At 50.8% G+C, this 14,131-nt stretch overlaps 6 protein-coding genes across 6 annotated transcripts; 2 read left to right on the plus strand and 4 right to left on the minus strand.

Annotated features, from left to right (window-relative positions):
- Nucleotides 1-137: 137 nt before the first annotated feature.
- N7506_002170 (NAD-dependent malic enzyme) lies at nt 138-2,224 on the minus strand (the record flags this gene model as incomplete). Its single annotated transcript, XM_056951466.1, has 8 exons — nt 138-469; nt 525-889; nt 946-1,212; nt 1,258-1,391; nt 1,443-1,571; nt 1,627-1,830; nt 1,883-2,104; nt 2,153-2,224. The coding sequence occupies 8 exons, from the start codon at nt 2,222-2,224 to the stop codon at nt 138-140; spliced, it is 1,725 nt and encodes a 574-aa protein (XP_056817381.1).
- A 530-nt stretch (nt 2,225-2,754) lies between these two features.
- On the minus strand, nt 2,755-3,509 carry N7506_002171 (CFEM domain-containing protein; the record flags this gene model as incomplete). Its single annotated transcript, XM_056951467.1, has 3 exons — nt 2,755-3,182; nt 3,238-3,376; nt 3,429-3,509. The coding sequence occupies 3 exons, from the start codon at nt 3,507-3,509 to the stop codon at nt 2,755-2,757; spliced, it is 648 nt and encodes a 215-aa protein (XP_056817382.1).
- Nucleotides 3,510-5,825: 2,316 nt separating this feature from the next.
- Nucleotides 5,826-6,472, minus strand: N7506_002172 (putative DNA polymerase delta subunit 4; the record flags this gene model as incomplete). Its single annotated transcript, XM_056951468.1, has 3 exons — nt 5,826-5,966; nt 6,023-6,090; nt 6,142-6,472. The coding sequence occupies 3 exons, from the start codon at nt 6,470-6,472 to the stop codon at nt 5,826-5,828; spliced, it is 540 nt and encodes a 179-aa protein (XP_056817383.1).
- Nucleotides 6,473-7,199: 727 nt separating this feature from the next.
- On the plus strand, nt 7,200-8,538 carry N7506_002173 (arrestin C-terminal domain-containing protein; the record flags this gene model as incomplete). The annotated part of the gene is made up of 3 exons (XM_056951469.1): nt 7,200-7,277; nt 7,355-8,239; nt 8,296-8,538. 3 exons carry the CDS (start codon nt 7,200-7,202, stop codon nt 8,536-8,538), a joined length of 1,206 nt encoding a protein of 401 aa, XP_056817384.1.
- An 868-nt stretch (nt 8,539-9,406) lies between these two features.
- On the minus strand, nt 9,407-10,431 carry N7506_002174 (fungal specific transcription factor domain-containing protein; the record flags this gene model as incomplete). The annotated part of the gene is made up of 2 exons (XM_056951470.1): nt 9,407-9,555; nt 9,759-10,431. The coding sequence occupies 2 exons, from the start codon at nt 10,429-10,431 to the stop codon at nt 9,407-9,409; spliced, it is 822 nt and encodes a 273-aa protein (XP_056817385.1).
- Nucleotides 10,432-11,737: 1,306 nt separating this feature from the next.
- Nucleotides 11,738-14,055, plus strand: N7506_002175 (alpha-galactosidase; the record flags this gene model as incomplete). The annotated part of the gene is made up of 2 exons (XM_056951471.1): nt 11,738-11,834; nt 11,906-14,055. 2 exons carry the CDS (start codon nt 11,738-11,740, stop codon nt 14,053-14,055), a joined length of 2,247 nt encoding a protein of 748 aa, XP_056817386.1.
- Nucleotides 14,056-14,131: the final 76 nt, after the last annotated feature.

A 14,131-nucleotide genomic window follows, 5' to 3' on the forward strand; every position in this document is an offset into this window, starting at 1 on the left:
GCAGTTCTAAGGTTCCTCGGAGTTTGGCATCAACAGATAGCTTGTAATATATTGCATTCAATTATCATGACCTTGGACTGCTCGTCTACGCCTCGCCGCTAATCGAAGTCGACCCTCAACTACAGTGTTTCCTAGTCTCACTTCTCACCGACGAGAGGTCTGTAGCCCGCCTCCCACATTTGGGCTTGAATCCATTCCCGGAGCTCGGCGTCGTTATCGGGAATGCCATCCTGCTGCGCAAGCCCTTCCTCCACCGCACATTTGATGACAGCGGCAGCAATATTCACACTGATTTCACGCACGTTCTGGACATCGGGAAGAAGCGGCTTATTGGAGTCTTTCAGGGCCGGTGACTCTGCTTTGAGTGCTTCCACAGCAGCGACAAGCATCTTCTTCGAGATCAACCGGCATTGAGAGAGAACTGCGCCAAGACCAATTCCAGGGAAGCATGTTGAGTTGTTACATTCGGCTGGAGAACTGTTGTCAGAAAGAAATATCAACGGTTGGGTATCTTGGTCACTTACCAATTTCATACTCTGTGCCCTTATAATTGACAGGTTCGAATGGACTGCCTGTGGCAACGAGTGCTTTTCCTTCTGTCCACTTGTATAGATCATCGGGCTTCGCTTCGTGAAGTCGGGTGGGATTGCTAAGAGGGAAAACAATAGGTCTTTCCACATGGCGCGCCATCTCCCGAATCGCATCCTCAGTAAAGGCGCCTGGCTTCGTGGATGTACCGATGAGCACATGAGGCTGAACCTTCTTGATAACTGATTGCAAGTCCCGCTCATTGTCTGACCAGTCTTTGTCGTCTCGTGCGAAAGACCGTTGCCCGTCGGTCAACTTTTGATCAAGAGATTTCACAAGAAGACCGGGCTTGTCAATACACCTAGTCACATTGATACCATTAGCGGAGGCCTGTAAGTATTCCTTGTAAGTACTCACCATATCTGCTTCGATGCATCGTCTTTGGACTTGTTTGTTTCGGTTGCGATGGTCTCTGCAATTTGATCCGCGATGCCAATACCGGCAGTTCCAGATCCGAAGATCACTACCCGTACATCTTCCAACTTGACGCTGCTCACTTGCAGTGCAGCTAACATGGCGGCAAGAGTGACACACCCTGTTCCTTGGATGTCATCATTGAAACATGAAATCTGGGACTGATACCGATTAAGGATTCTTCGTGCGTTGCTCAATCCAAAGTCCTCGCTGAGTTGGTTAGTATTATTCGACCACCGAAAGGGCTTGACATACAAATGGATGTAAGCTCTAGGGAAGCGCTTTCGAGCAGCTTGGACGAACTTGTCCACAAAGTCGTCGTATTTCTGGCCCCTTTCACGATGCTGTCGCAAGCCCAGGTAAAGATCATCACTGAGAAGTTCTTCGTTCTAGTATCACAATTAGCAAATGTAGGCTATACCGACATTGACCCGGCTTACATCTGTTCCGCAATCCAACACCACTGGTAGTTGGCGTGATGGATGAATTCCCGCACAAAGAGTGGTGATAACCAGTTTGGCCACCGAGATGAGAATGGCACCCACGCCTTGATCGCCGATACCTAGGATCTTTTGTTGCCTTGATAAGTAAAGCTCCCCAAGATTAGTTGATTCATGAACTCACCTCCTCTCCATCGCTAACCACAATATAATCAATATCCTCAACAACCCCAAAGGCCGAGAGGCTCTCATCGATGCGTTCTTGATCATTGATATTCAAGAAGCATCCCTCGGGCTTTCGAAACAGCCGCGAGTAATTCTGGATCGCATCACCTTCAGTAGGCGTGTAAATCACGCTGAACATCTCCTTTAAATGAGTTTGAACAAGCTAAAGGGAAATTAGCCGAACCATCCTTAAGTAATTCGCATTATCTGCCAACATTGTAGTAAAGCACTTCATTCTGTGCTTTCATACTAGACAAAAACGTGTTCTTCGCCAGATCGTCCGATCTACTGCTGTATTGCTGGTAGGCGCGTTGGACCTGCTCATCCAGCGTCTGAATGTTTGGCGGCAGGAGACCATGCAGCTTAAAGGCATCTCGCTCATGGTGCGGAAAGGCAGAACCTTTATTAAACTGTGATGACTGAAGTACCGATGCACCCTGCAAATCTTAGAGAAAGTCGTTGAAGTGTTGACTTGTCCAGCTTACCTTGTATGGACATGTCAGAGGTCCCGCTGCTGCGCGGGGAAGATGGCTGAATTTCGACTTGAAGCTCGACATCTCGAGGAATGCTGTTAGGATTGACAATGCAAAGTGGACAGAATGGAAGTAAATAAGCAGCGACGATCGGAACGTGGAAGTCGGCTCAAAATGCTTGTCTGACCCCTCTGATGTCATCGGGACCACTCTAACCCCATCCTGTTTGTGTACCTAGGTATTCCCTCATCAGGCTCCACACATCTACTCCGTAGCGAGTTTTAACTTGGAAAGAGGTGTCGCTACTAAGACCTCGACATTTGATGTTCAACATGCATCATAGTGTGTCCCGTAATTGACGTCAGAGGCATTGCAGCTTCAACCCAAGGAACTATAGACACATTTTGCCAAACCCAAAAATTGACATACTAGAAAATCGAGAAAACAGATCATATAAACGCTTGATCATCATAGATGAACCAAAGCACACATTGTATTAATAGTTCCAACTGAACAGGATAATAGAACAATGTCAGCCAGCCCAACCGCCAACCGACTTGAAAAGACAGCAAGCTGTTCTAAACCCCGACAGTACAAATTAATTATAGATATATTTACAGAACGTAAGCGGCGGCAGCAACAACAGCAGCAACACCGGCAAGGTTACCCTTGACATTGGCAGCAGCGCCAGTGTAGGCAGGGGAGGACGCCGAAGCAGAGGCAGAGCCAGTCTTGGTTCCCAGAGGGGTAGAGGTGGCAGCACCGCTGGAGGAGCCAACGGCAGTGGAGCCAGCAGAGGTAGGCTCGACAGAGGAAGACTCGGCAGAAGAAGAGGCGGCGGTGGAAGAGCCGGCGGCACTGGAGCTTTCACTGGAGGTGGCAGTGGCAGTCGAAGTAGGGGTGGCGCTGGTCTCAGCTGGGGTGGAGCTGGAGGAGCTGGCTCCAGTCGAGGAAGCGCTGGTGGCGCTGGTGGTCTCGACGGGAGGCACCGAGATGGAGACGCCAGCGGAAGAGCATTGGGCGACAACGGCGTTGGAGACGGCTGATTGGGTTAGTTGGTGGACTGTGGACGGAAGGAAGTGAATGATTGAACATACAGATCTGGGCTTCGACGTCGCAGGCCTTCTTCACGCAAGGAGTGATGCTGCTGACCAGCTCGGTCTTCTTGCAGTGGCACTTGAAGTCGAGGAGCTCAGAGCAGCCGTCGCTACCGAGGGCAGACACGAAGCATGAAAGCTAGAGGAGTCAGTGATCACGTTCATATGTCTGATCGGGCGGTGATATGTACCGAGCAAGGGGGCACATCGGGCAGCTGGGCCTGAGCCAGACCGGCGGCAACGAGGGCAACAAGGGTGGTGGAGAACTTCATCTTGAGACTGACGGGACTGAATATATGAGATATAATATAAACGGGTTGTCGGAAACGACTGTTTGATAATCAACGAGTATGGATGAGCTGGCGAAAAGAACCGAGTCTTGGACGGGCATGCCCTTCTTATAAGCTTCGCCAGCGGCTTAATCTGCACTGCAGCGTCCAGGCAGGGTCACACGAAAGGCCGACGGAAAGAACCATCACATGCCTCCGCATGTTTAATGTAAATGCATATTGACCAACGGAGAGGACAAGACCGCGGTTGGCTCAAACCTGTAATTACCACGGACTGCGACCCTGGTCCGGCCTTTGCAAAGCCAAGCCTGATGGCTGACGCCAGGCCCTGAGCTCAATGGCCAATTGAGCGTAGCATTGAACAATGGCTGACCCCATAGCGCTGGTGTCTCGTACAGTGTACGTATGCTCGCGTTACCAAGTCAGGGTTAGACCGGAGGGAAGTGGGAGGCCGTCAGAGGCTGGCCCAGTGGCAATGTCTGGTTGTGCAGTGGTTCCCATTTCCAGCTAGGCTTACGGCCGAATGGGGCACATTTGGGCGGTAATCTCCACCTTGTTAGACCAGACCTGAGGAAGTGGTACTTTTCATGTACGAGCTTGTGGTTGGCGCAGGTGAGGTTGTGCAGCGTCTCTGGTGCGGTAGGTCTTGTGCACGCCCAAGTTTAACTGGGCGGATGATCAAGCGGTGTACATGAGGAATGTAGAGGGCCCAATCCCGCGAAAGACACCAAAACAACAGGAAATGCCAACAATTCGAGTGGCAAAGCGTAAGGAAAATCCGGGGAAAAAACTGGACCCCCCGGCCCGAGGGTAGTATCGAACTATCCCCCTTTGGGTCTTGGTCCGAACCAGCAATTAATCTATTTTGCCTTTGTTCGACTCGATTTGGTCTTGTCTGGCTTTGGGGTAGTACGGAGTACGTGCCCCTCCAGACTTCTCAGGGTCCAAACTCAGGGGACATAACTATAGTACATTGTTTGGAGGTCAACCTGTGGCGTGGCTATCCAGTCAAGAACTCACGATAGGGCTCCTGGGTTCGTGGCAAATCCTTTCCTTGACCTGTTTCCCGGAATAACTCTCAAAGAGACCTTCAAGCATGGTCAAAGTACAAAGCGCTTGGCACTTTATAGCACTTCAATAATTATAGTCCGGGATAAACATGGACTAGCAAGTAAACCGGAGTGTTAACTTTGTCCGAGTGATATAAGTCGATCTTGAGTTACTGTACCTGCATGAAGCAACGCTGACCCTCGTCAGTGTCAAACGTTCTCTGTAATTTCAAGTTGGCCGCTGGTACTCCGTATGAATATTGGAAGTTGTATCCGGCATAGTGGGCCACGGTGCAAGGCCCAAGTGAGACATTCGAGCGGGGGCCAAAGACTGGACCAGAAGCTTCGACCTTTGACAACCACCACAGGGCTTGCCAAGGCCACTAGTGGTCATTGTAAAGAGATCTGGGAAATCAGGGACGAGTCGATCACATGGGCCTTCTTAGCGATGCCGTCCAGCCATTTTAATTGACTTTCGGAATTTGCCTCCTAAAAGGCCGCATCGGGCCAAACCTCATGTGAATTCAAACAGAATTTAGTTCAGATTTCAGATTTCAGGTGTGTGTGTGTGTGTGTGTGTGTTATGGTGAATCATGAGCCCTAGGACTATGTCTGACAAATGGACCTGACGAGAAGCATTTCGTGTAGAAGAAAAAGCAAACATATCGCGGGGGCGGGTCACTCCGGTTGGCCCGAACAGATGCATTGTCGCTGAGATCCACACGCTCTAGAGTGTGGAGTTGGAACCGAGATGAGATGGCGTCTGGTGCCTGACTGATAGCCTTTTGCGGGATATGTTTAGTCGGATTGGGGAATCTTCCAAGATTAGCTCAGGCCCTGGTTTGTCTGATGACTCGCGAGGATCATTCAACCGCATTAAACTTACCTTTTGCCTCACGACTGTTCTCGAAGTCGTCGCTGGGTAGGTTCGATTTGCCTGAAACATGAAGCATAAAGCGTCTCGCTGCCTCGGCTGAGCACATGCGAGCCTGACATCGGTGATACAAAGGTCATGAGTCATGGCTGTCCAAGCGAAGTGCGAGGTTAGAGGGAATCAACACAGGAACGAGGGATCCCTCGAAGACCACACCCAATGGATATGAATTGGGCATATGAATATTTACATGTCGGTCTCCCGACTTGAGATCTCTATTGCAACATGAGACAGACTCAAAGGGACATTTCTCATCGATCAAAATGATTATTCCACCAACGCCATGCTGATACCAAAATTCAACCCAAAAAGTCCTCATGACAATAACTCGTCAATGTATGCTCGTTCCTTTATGTCCTTTCCCTTGAGGAGGACCGCCAGAACTTCGAGGGGAGGATTGAGCTTCAACTGGCTGGCGCGACGCCAGCGCTTAATTCGAGCGATTCCAATGCAGGGCTAGATAATTTATTAGAGACCTCATTTATGTAGATGTTGGATACTGTATCACATACCCCATACTGACTTGAGAGATCAAAATTTCTCAGAATCTTTTCTTCTATGTCCAGTCCCTCTTGGTGTACTATCGAATAGAGTCAGCCTAGCACTTTTAGCCATTTTAAGCGCTACTTACCTCGAGGTGCCAGACGATTCTCATCTTGAGCTCTCCAGTATCGCCAGATGTCCTGCTTGTTCAACTTCAATGCCTGTCGGTCCTCTTCGGTTTGCGGGGCTTCAGCTTCAACTGCGGCCTGCTGGCGCACTACTAATTCTGCGACATGAGGCTTGGAAGTTTCCGGGACTTCCGACAATGGTGACTCTGGAGTCGGAGAGGCTTTGGTTCGTGGGAGCGAGTCGAGAGCCTTGGCCTTGGAGGGTGCGGTAACTGGTTTGGTGACCCGGGCCTGGGAGCCGAACGACAGTGTAGACTGCCCAGTGTTTGCTGTTCGGCGACGAGGAGGCATAGTGTGTATTGTGTGTGTGTGTAGTATGAGTAGTTAGTATATAAATGTACGAAGTGGGTGGTTTTAAGCTCAGTGGAGATGCAAGAAGTAGAGTCGAGGGCTTGTGGAGAAGAAGAACGTCATGGTTGCACTGGCAACCAACCAGATCGGAATTTTGACCATGGAACTGTTTCCGGCCATTCTATATTGTGTATCTAAATAGTACACAAAGTGTATATAGTTGTCTATTCGGTCTACTTTCTCTATGCCAAATAGTAAGCAAGATAGATTGCATCACAGTGTGATCGGCCCTAAGCGCCCATGTGTGATGACGATGATGACATTGCGAATTGGACTTGAGACACATCTATACTTTGTAGAGACCTCGCTCGCATAGAAGGAAAGAGATTATCCGAAGTATATCATGACACGTAAGAACTGACGGAGTAGGACCAAAGTAGAGTAGATCCAAGCGAGAGGCTCAAAATCACGAAGTTGGGGGGGCTCTCGGTTCACCTTTCCCCACCGTCAGGAGCCAGCTTCTCAATCACCTTCTCCGTCCTCCGCACCCCCAACTTTCAGCTCTAACGCCCTTCACACCTGTCTCGCTCAAATTCCTCATTATCCAGTCCAATCCGTGGGCCATTTCGAGCTGCGAACAACGATCTCCCGCTTCCCAACCACTCGCATCTCCACGAACCCATCGACCTCCGCATGTCCATGGTGCTACAGGCACACTTGATTCGAGATGGCCGCCTTCGTGCGCATTTCAGGCCCGGCAAATGGCAATTTCCTGCTCGGATACCCAGGAATCTCCGCGACTATGGTGAGCGCCCTTTAGGACAGCCATGCGACAAGGCAGTTCGGCCCCCCTGGTCCAAGCCATTGATTGACACTTCCAAGCCACGCATCGAGGGTAAAGTCGAAATCCGCCCCTGCGCTGGTATTACAGCCCCCGTCAACGTTTCGCTCGTCACCATCTCCCTCCTCCGTCGCGAAACCATCCACCCCTCGGCCGACTCCGTTGCAAAGAAACGCTTGGCACCACCACGCAAAGAGATTACAGATATCGTGGGCAAAGAGATGCTCCTGTTCCGATGCCCCGCCGGAAGAGAATACGAAGAGGTAATATCCATGGATCTGCCTTTTGTGCTATTTATTCCATTTGGTCGTGGGGGTCGTGATGCCTCCCGCCGTGTGCCCCCAGCTAGTGTACAGCTCCAGAGTCGTACCGCCGAAACCTACTACGAGATGGTGGTGATGGTCCAGCAAGGGCAACAAGAACAGCGCAAATATACCTTCCCGGTGCCCATTGCGCGCTATGACACACTTTCCACTTTCGGCATGTATAATCGTCCCGAGTCCGCGGAACGGGTATCGGATCATTTGGTCACACTGGCCATCTCCGTACCGAGGTGGTCATACGGTCCCCTGGATCCCGTGAGCGTCTACGTTAAGTTATCACCGAACGAAAGCTGGATGGGCAAGGCACGCAAAGTGACCATCAGTAAGATCACCATCGGCATCGACGAGGAGATCATCTTCAACCACGAGGGAGACGAGCCTCAACGCAAAGTGAAGGTTCTAGCAAAAAAGACGGAGATTATCGGTGTCAAACTGCCCCAGTCCGGCTACTTGACAAATTTGGGATTGGTATTTCCTGCCAAGGACTTGCGCGACGCCGAAGGAATCTTGCCTAGGAATCGAGCCGCATTTCCGACATACGGCGTGAGCGGTTTCACCACCACAGCCAGTTTATATAAGATTGAGTACTACCTCACCGTGCGAGTGAGTTTCCCCTGTCGGCCTCATAGCACACCATTGGGATGACTGACATTCATTAGGCCCACTTAACCTCTGCCAGAGATATCACCATACGACAGCCGATCGTGGTCTGTCCACTCGACCATGCCGGCTGCAAGGAGGAAATGGAAGCTATCGAGCAAGCCGCTCGCGACGCCGCGCATATCAATCCAGACAACCCAATGCTGCCCCTCCCGGCAATAGTACGACCCAACGACCACAACGCCCTCAGCCACCTGGGCTGTGCCATTGTGGGCAACCAGAAGAAACCGCTGATCGACTGAGGTCGTATACCGCTCTTGATCATGAACAATGACAATATCCTTATTTAATCACACTCACCTCGGTCCGCTACCGATCCGCTGCTGGATCAACGACCCCAATTATCTCAAGGACCGAGAGTGGCCTTAATGTTCGGTGCCCCTGCAAGCGGTACGGAGGCAATACCCAACTCCGTGCCCACGCCACATCATGATATGTCTTATGATTGCATAGATCCTGGAGTTTGTTGCATGGCATTTTTGAAAGCTGGTTGCTTATTAGGAACACGGGTATGGGGTGTTGGTGCACTATCGTCAGAATTTCCTGGGAACGCGCTCGTTTCATGTACCCCCCTTTTGACTTGTTCATCATCCAAGTGTCTGTTCCCATTGAACTGGCTCTGGGGGGACATTAAACCCGTCAGTACCAGAACACAAACTGTATTCATATGCATGTGTCGGGCAATGTATCCATGATGATATACGTGTCTTGACTGAGGATTTACTTAGGTATCATCGCTTCAACACTGACAAATGATATATGTATTGCTTTATTGCAAAATTTGTGTAAAAAGGGTATCAACTTCATGCACAATGCTCCCAAGATCCTTTCCCGATCCACTTTTTCATTTCCCAATATCTAGAAATCCCATCGCGGTGCTGAGCATGTCTGCGTCGACTACTTGATCTTTGCTCCGTTCTGCGCTTTCACTCTCGATTTCTCGCAGACATTCTTTTAAAATTTCCAAAATTGCCTGGTATTGTCTGGAAGAGGCACCGAATGTATCGAGCGCATTGCCAAGACTGTTTGATATCTGTTGCCGTGTTATTCCAAGGTTTCGATACATCCGGTGACTGTCAGAGCATACCTTGCGTAAACTCTCATTATAATTCACGAGATTTTGAGTTTTGGTGTCCATTGAGGGTGTTGGAGTCCCGTAGGACCGAAGTTCTCAAACTTGGAGATACTTGAGTGTGCGGCTTGAATCTGAGGGGCCGGCCCATTGCAAAGTTGGGTATATCCAGCCGCCCCGTCACCGCCTAGAGAACTATACCATCATGGGCTAAATCAAACTGAACCTCAAACATGAGTCTCGCTCAACAATTTGATATTCCAATTTCTTCAAGTGTCCACGGTTTCTCAACCTCGTCATCTCCCCTCTCACTAACCGGATTAGCGAATTCAACCAAAAACCTAACCATCCACCCATCCATACAAAAACTAGTATCAACCGAACGCCTACAAGCCCGATGGAAAGCCTGCAGCCGCTCCATACAAATATCAAGCGTAGGCCAAAGACCACGGAGCCGGGTAAGAATACAGAAATTCCTCTCCAACCTTCGTCTCGCATGTGTTATACTCTCATTATCAACCCCGAACAGCAACGTATGAATCTGAACCGTCGATGCTATTACAAGGACATGTCCGACCATATTGTATAGCACGTCGCAGCCAGGCACTTCGTCCGAGCTGTAGATCATCTCGCAAAGCAATACAGCGTGCTCTTTGCATTTGTTTGCGTAGAAATGGGTTCGCGGAACGTGGCCGCGAACATCTTCGTGCAGGAATCGGTAGAAGAGCATTTGGCCGTAGTGGTAGTAGCCTAGGTAGAGGGTTACGAAGAGTTGGCCTAGGCCTTGTGATGCGAATGTGAGCAGGTTGGTGCGGGTGTCGTGCATGTGTGCGGGGAGGTGGGCGAGCCAGTCGTCGAGTTTGGTGGAGAGGGCGGAGATTTTGCTCATTATGAACTCTGTTGATAGGGTTGTGTTGGCGGCTTGGATGTTGAAGTCGTTGATTTCGCAGAGGATGCGGTTTAGGAGGACCATTTGTGCGAGGAGGGATGAGGCACGGTCTGCGCTGACTTGGGCTGTGAAGCCTTGTGTGCGGCTCATGTTTAGGAATGTTGCTTCGTCCATTGGGAGGGGTGTGTTTGGTTTTGGTGTTAGTAGCCGTGGGAGTCGAACTCCGGTTGAAGACCAGACATCTATCATGCAGAGGGTCCACCACACTTTTGGACATTAGTCTGCGCCGGTGAAATGAGTGTCAATACGCACCTCTGATGTATAGTTCTTGCTCCACCTGATTTGGAGCCTGGCAATGTGGTAGATCGAGCAGTTGAGCTATACGACATGCAACTGCGTAATAAATTGTTTCCGAGGCAGGCTTGCCATCCACCACGCCGATGGCACCCAGCAAGACGCAGGCCTGAATGGTCGTTACTGAGACATCATTCAGATCTAGTAAGTTTTCACATCGTGTAGCATAGCCCCTTCCTCTTTCTCGAGGATCTATGTCTGCAAGGGAGGAATTTGTTGAGAAGCTACCGGAGTCAGTCCCAAGCCACTCGGGCCGAATCACAGGGATCATACCGGGCCGAAAGTGCCAACATGCCATAGATCAATATTTCTGGTGCTTCGCCTCGGAATATGTCTTCCATCAGACTAGGCCGATGGAACAGCGAATGGAATTTATCATGCACATAGTCAAAGTAGAGCTGTACAAGATCCGTACAAAGAGGTTGATCCGGCAAAGTGCAGACCTCGGGCTCCGACAGAGCATCACTCCTAGAGACCGGGGTTGACTTGTCTGATACAGACGCCGAGATTTTCGGAACCACAGACTCCGCCCGAGTGCATGTCAAATTTCGGGTCGAGCAGTATATGCAAGCGAGGCCAGGCCTCCGAATGTCGCATTTTCGCCGCCGTTCACTGACATCGTATGAGCGCGGGCTGCGGGGGCGAGGGATAAATTGCTTACCGGCATACTGAACATGCCTTTGCCAATCTCATTTTGTGTTAGCTTGCGGCATTTGAAGCCAGCATATACGTCATTTGTAAGAGCAAGGAGATTGGGGGAATTGGCGAAGAGCAAACAGTCCGGCGGAATTGAAAAGAGCCAGCCAATGAGGGCGGTGCAAAGCCGACGCGGACAAATGCCGGGTCCTCCGCATTTCGAACCCCGCAATTTTACTCCACGCCGGTCTTTTATAGTCTTCTGTTGGCCTGCGATCGGCAGGTCAATTGTTGCTAGAGTTATGAGTGTGCTTGGCATTTCCATTGTTTTCGTGTGGGCGCACTCTTCTTCCTAGTCATTGCAATTATTAAGTTTGATATTTGATATCCACTACCGTGGATGTAACCTCCCCACACGAAGAGAAAAAGGTATAAAGGTATAGAAAGATTCTCTCTGTCGTCAATTGGAGCTCTTCAGACCTCAGCTAAAATGGTTCGCTTCACAAGGAATGCTGCGGTGGCTACGAGCCTCGTAGCTATACTTGCCCACTGCCCAACTGTCATGGCGCAGAACACAAACACCAAGCGTGAGTAATAGACCCCAGGATTGTGGATCAATCGTCTGCTTGATCGTTGGTACTAATTGTGTGCTTAACAGCAATTGTGGCGGATGGAACTTCCTTCGCTCTCAATGGCGACAATGTATCATACCGCTTCCATGTGGACAACAGCACCGGTGACCTTCTTGGGGACCACTTCGGTGGCCCCGTCACTGGCGACATTCCCCTGGAGTCTGTGGGCGATGTCAATGGCTGGGTTGGTACCACTGGCCGTGTCCGCCGCGAATTCCCTGACCAAGGGCGCGGGGACTTCCGTATCCCTGCAATTCGCATCCGCCAGTCGGCAGGATACACCGTCTCTGACTTGCAATACAAATCGCACCGAATCGTTGCAGGAAAACCCGCTATTGCTGGTTTGCCCGCTACTATGGGCAGCGAGGAAGATGTGAGCACTCTAGTCGTCAGTCTATACGATAAGTATAGCGATGTTGCGGCAGACTTGTCGTATTCGATCTTCCCCAAGTACGATGCCATTGTGCGCAGTGTCAACGTCACGAACCATGGCGAGGGAAATATTACCATCGAGTCTTTGGCCAGTCTCAGCGTGGACTTGCCATTCGAGGACCTGGAAATGATCAGCCTTCGGGGTGATTGGGCCAGAGAAGCCCACAAGGAGAGAAGAAAGGTCGAGTATGGCATTCAAAGCTTTGGAAGTTCGACCGGATACTCATCTCACCTTCACAACCCATTCTTGGCATTGGTTGAGCCTTCAACCACTGAGTCTCACGGAGAAGCGTGGGGCTTCTCGCTGGTGTATACTGGATCATTCTCGGTGGATGTCGAAAAGGGCTCTCAGGGCTTCACCCGCGCCCTTCTTGGCTTCAACTCCGGCCAGCTCTCCTGGAAGCTAGCACCCGGCGAGAGTCTCGCATCCCCGGAATGTGTGTCTGTGTATTCTAAGGACGGACTTGGTGGCATGTCACGAGCGTTCCATAGCTTGTACCGCAAGCATCTCATCAAGAGCAAGTTTGCCACCAGTGATCGTCCTGCACTTCTCAACAGCTGGGAGGGACTTGGATCTACCTTCAACCAAAGCAGTATCTATAACCTTGCAAAGGAGTCCGCTGAGGTGGGCGCCAAGCTCTTCGTCCTGGACGACGGTTGGTTCGGCGACGAATACCCCCGTATATCTGACGAAGAAGGCTTGGGTGACTGGGTGCCGAACCCAGCTCGTTTCCCAGACGGTCTGGAGCCAATTGTCAAGAAGATTACGGATCTCAAAGCCGGAAACACTTCAACGAATTTGCGTTTCGGTATCTGGGTCGAGCCAGAGATGGTCAACCCCAATTCCACCTTGTATAACGAGCACCCAGACTGGGCTTTGCACGCAGGCCCCTACCCACGGACCGAGCGACGTAACCAGCTCGTCCTCAACCTCGCGCTCCCCGAGGTCCAGGACTTTATCATCAAGTCTGTCTCGGACATCCTCAACAGTGCAGACATCAGCTATGTCAAGTGGGACAACAACAGAGGTATCCATGAGATGCCTTCTCCCGCAACGAACCATGCCTACATGCTCGGCATGTATCGTGTCTTCGACGAGCTGACCACCAAGTTCCCCGATGTTCTTTGGGAAGGCTGCGCCTCAGGTGGAGGTCGTTTCGATCCGGGTGTTCTGCAATACTTCCCTCAAATCTGGACTTCGGATGACACGGACGCCGTGGAGCGTATTTCCATTCAGCTCGGTACATCCCTTGCATACCCCCCGAGTGCAATGGGCGCTCACTTGTCCGCCGTGCCAAACCAGCAGACCGGCCGTACTGTCCCTGTTGCCTTCCGCGGCCATGTCGCGATGATGGGTGGATCTTTCGGCCTGGAGCTTGATCCTGCTGAGATGACTGCCGAGGACAAGGCTGCTCTTCCGGGTCTTATTGAGCTTTCGGAGAAGATCAACCCCATCATTCTGAATGGTGACTTGTGGCGGTTGAACTTACCAGAAGACTCAAACTGGCCCGCTGCTTTGTTCATTGGCGAGGATGGAAAGCAGGCTGTTTTGTTTGTCTTCCAGCTCGCGCCCAACATCGACCACTCTTGGCCGCGTATTAGGCTGCAGGGCTTGGACGCACAGGCTTCGTACAAGATCGATGGCAACGCAACATACACTGGCGCGACTTTGATGAACCTTGGCTTGCAATTCCCCTTCTCCACAGATTATGGAAGTCAAGTCGTGATGTTGGAGAAGCAGTAGAATAAAGGGGGTGTATTTGAGGAAGACCGATGTTGTCTTGAAGAGAAAGTCCTTGAATTTTATACAGAAATAGCAA

The sequence above is a fragment of the Penicillium brevicompactum genome (genome assembly GCF_028827555.1).
Source record: "Penicillium brevicompactum strain IBT 35665 chromosome Unknown utg000001l_segment0_segment0, whole genome shotgun sequence".
Classification (NCBI taxonomy): domain Eukaryota; kingdom Fungi; phylum Ascomycota; class Eurotiomycetes; order Eurotiales; family Aspergillaceae; genus Penicillium; species Penicillium brevicompactum.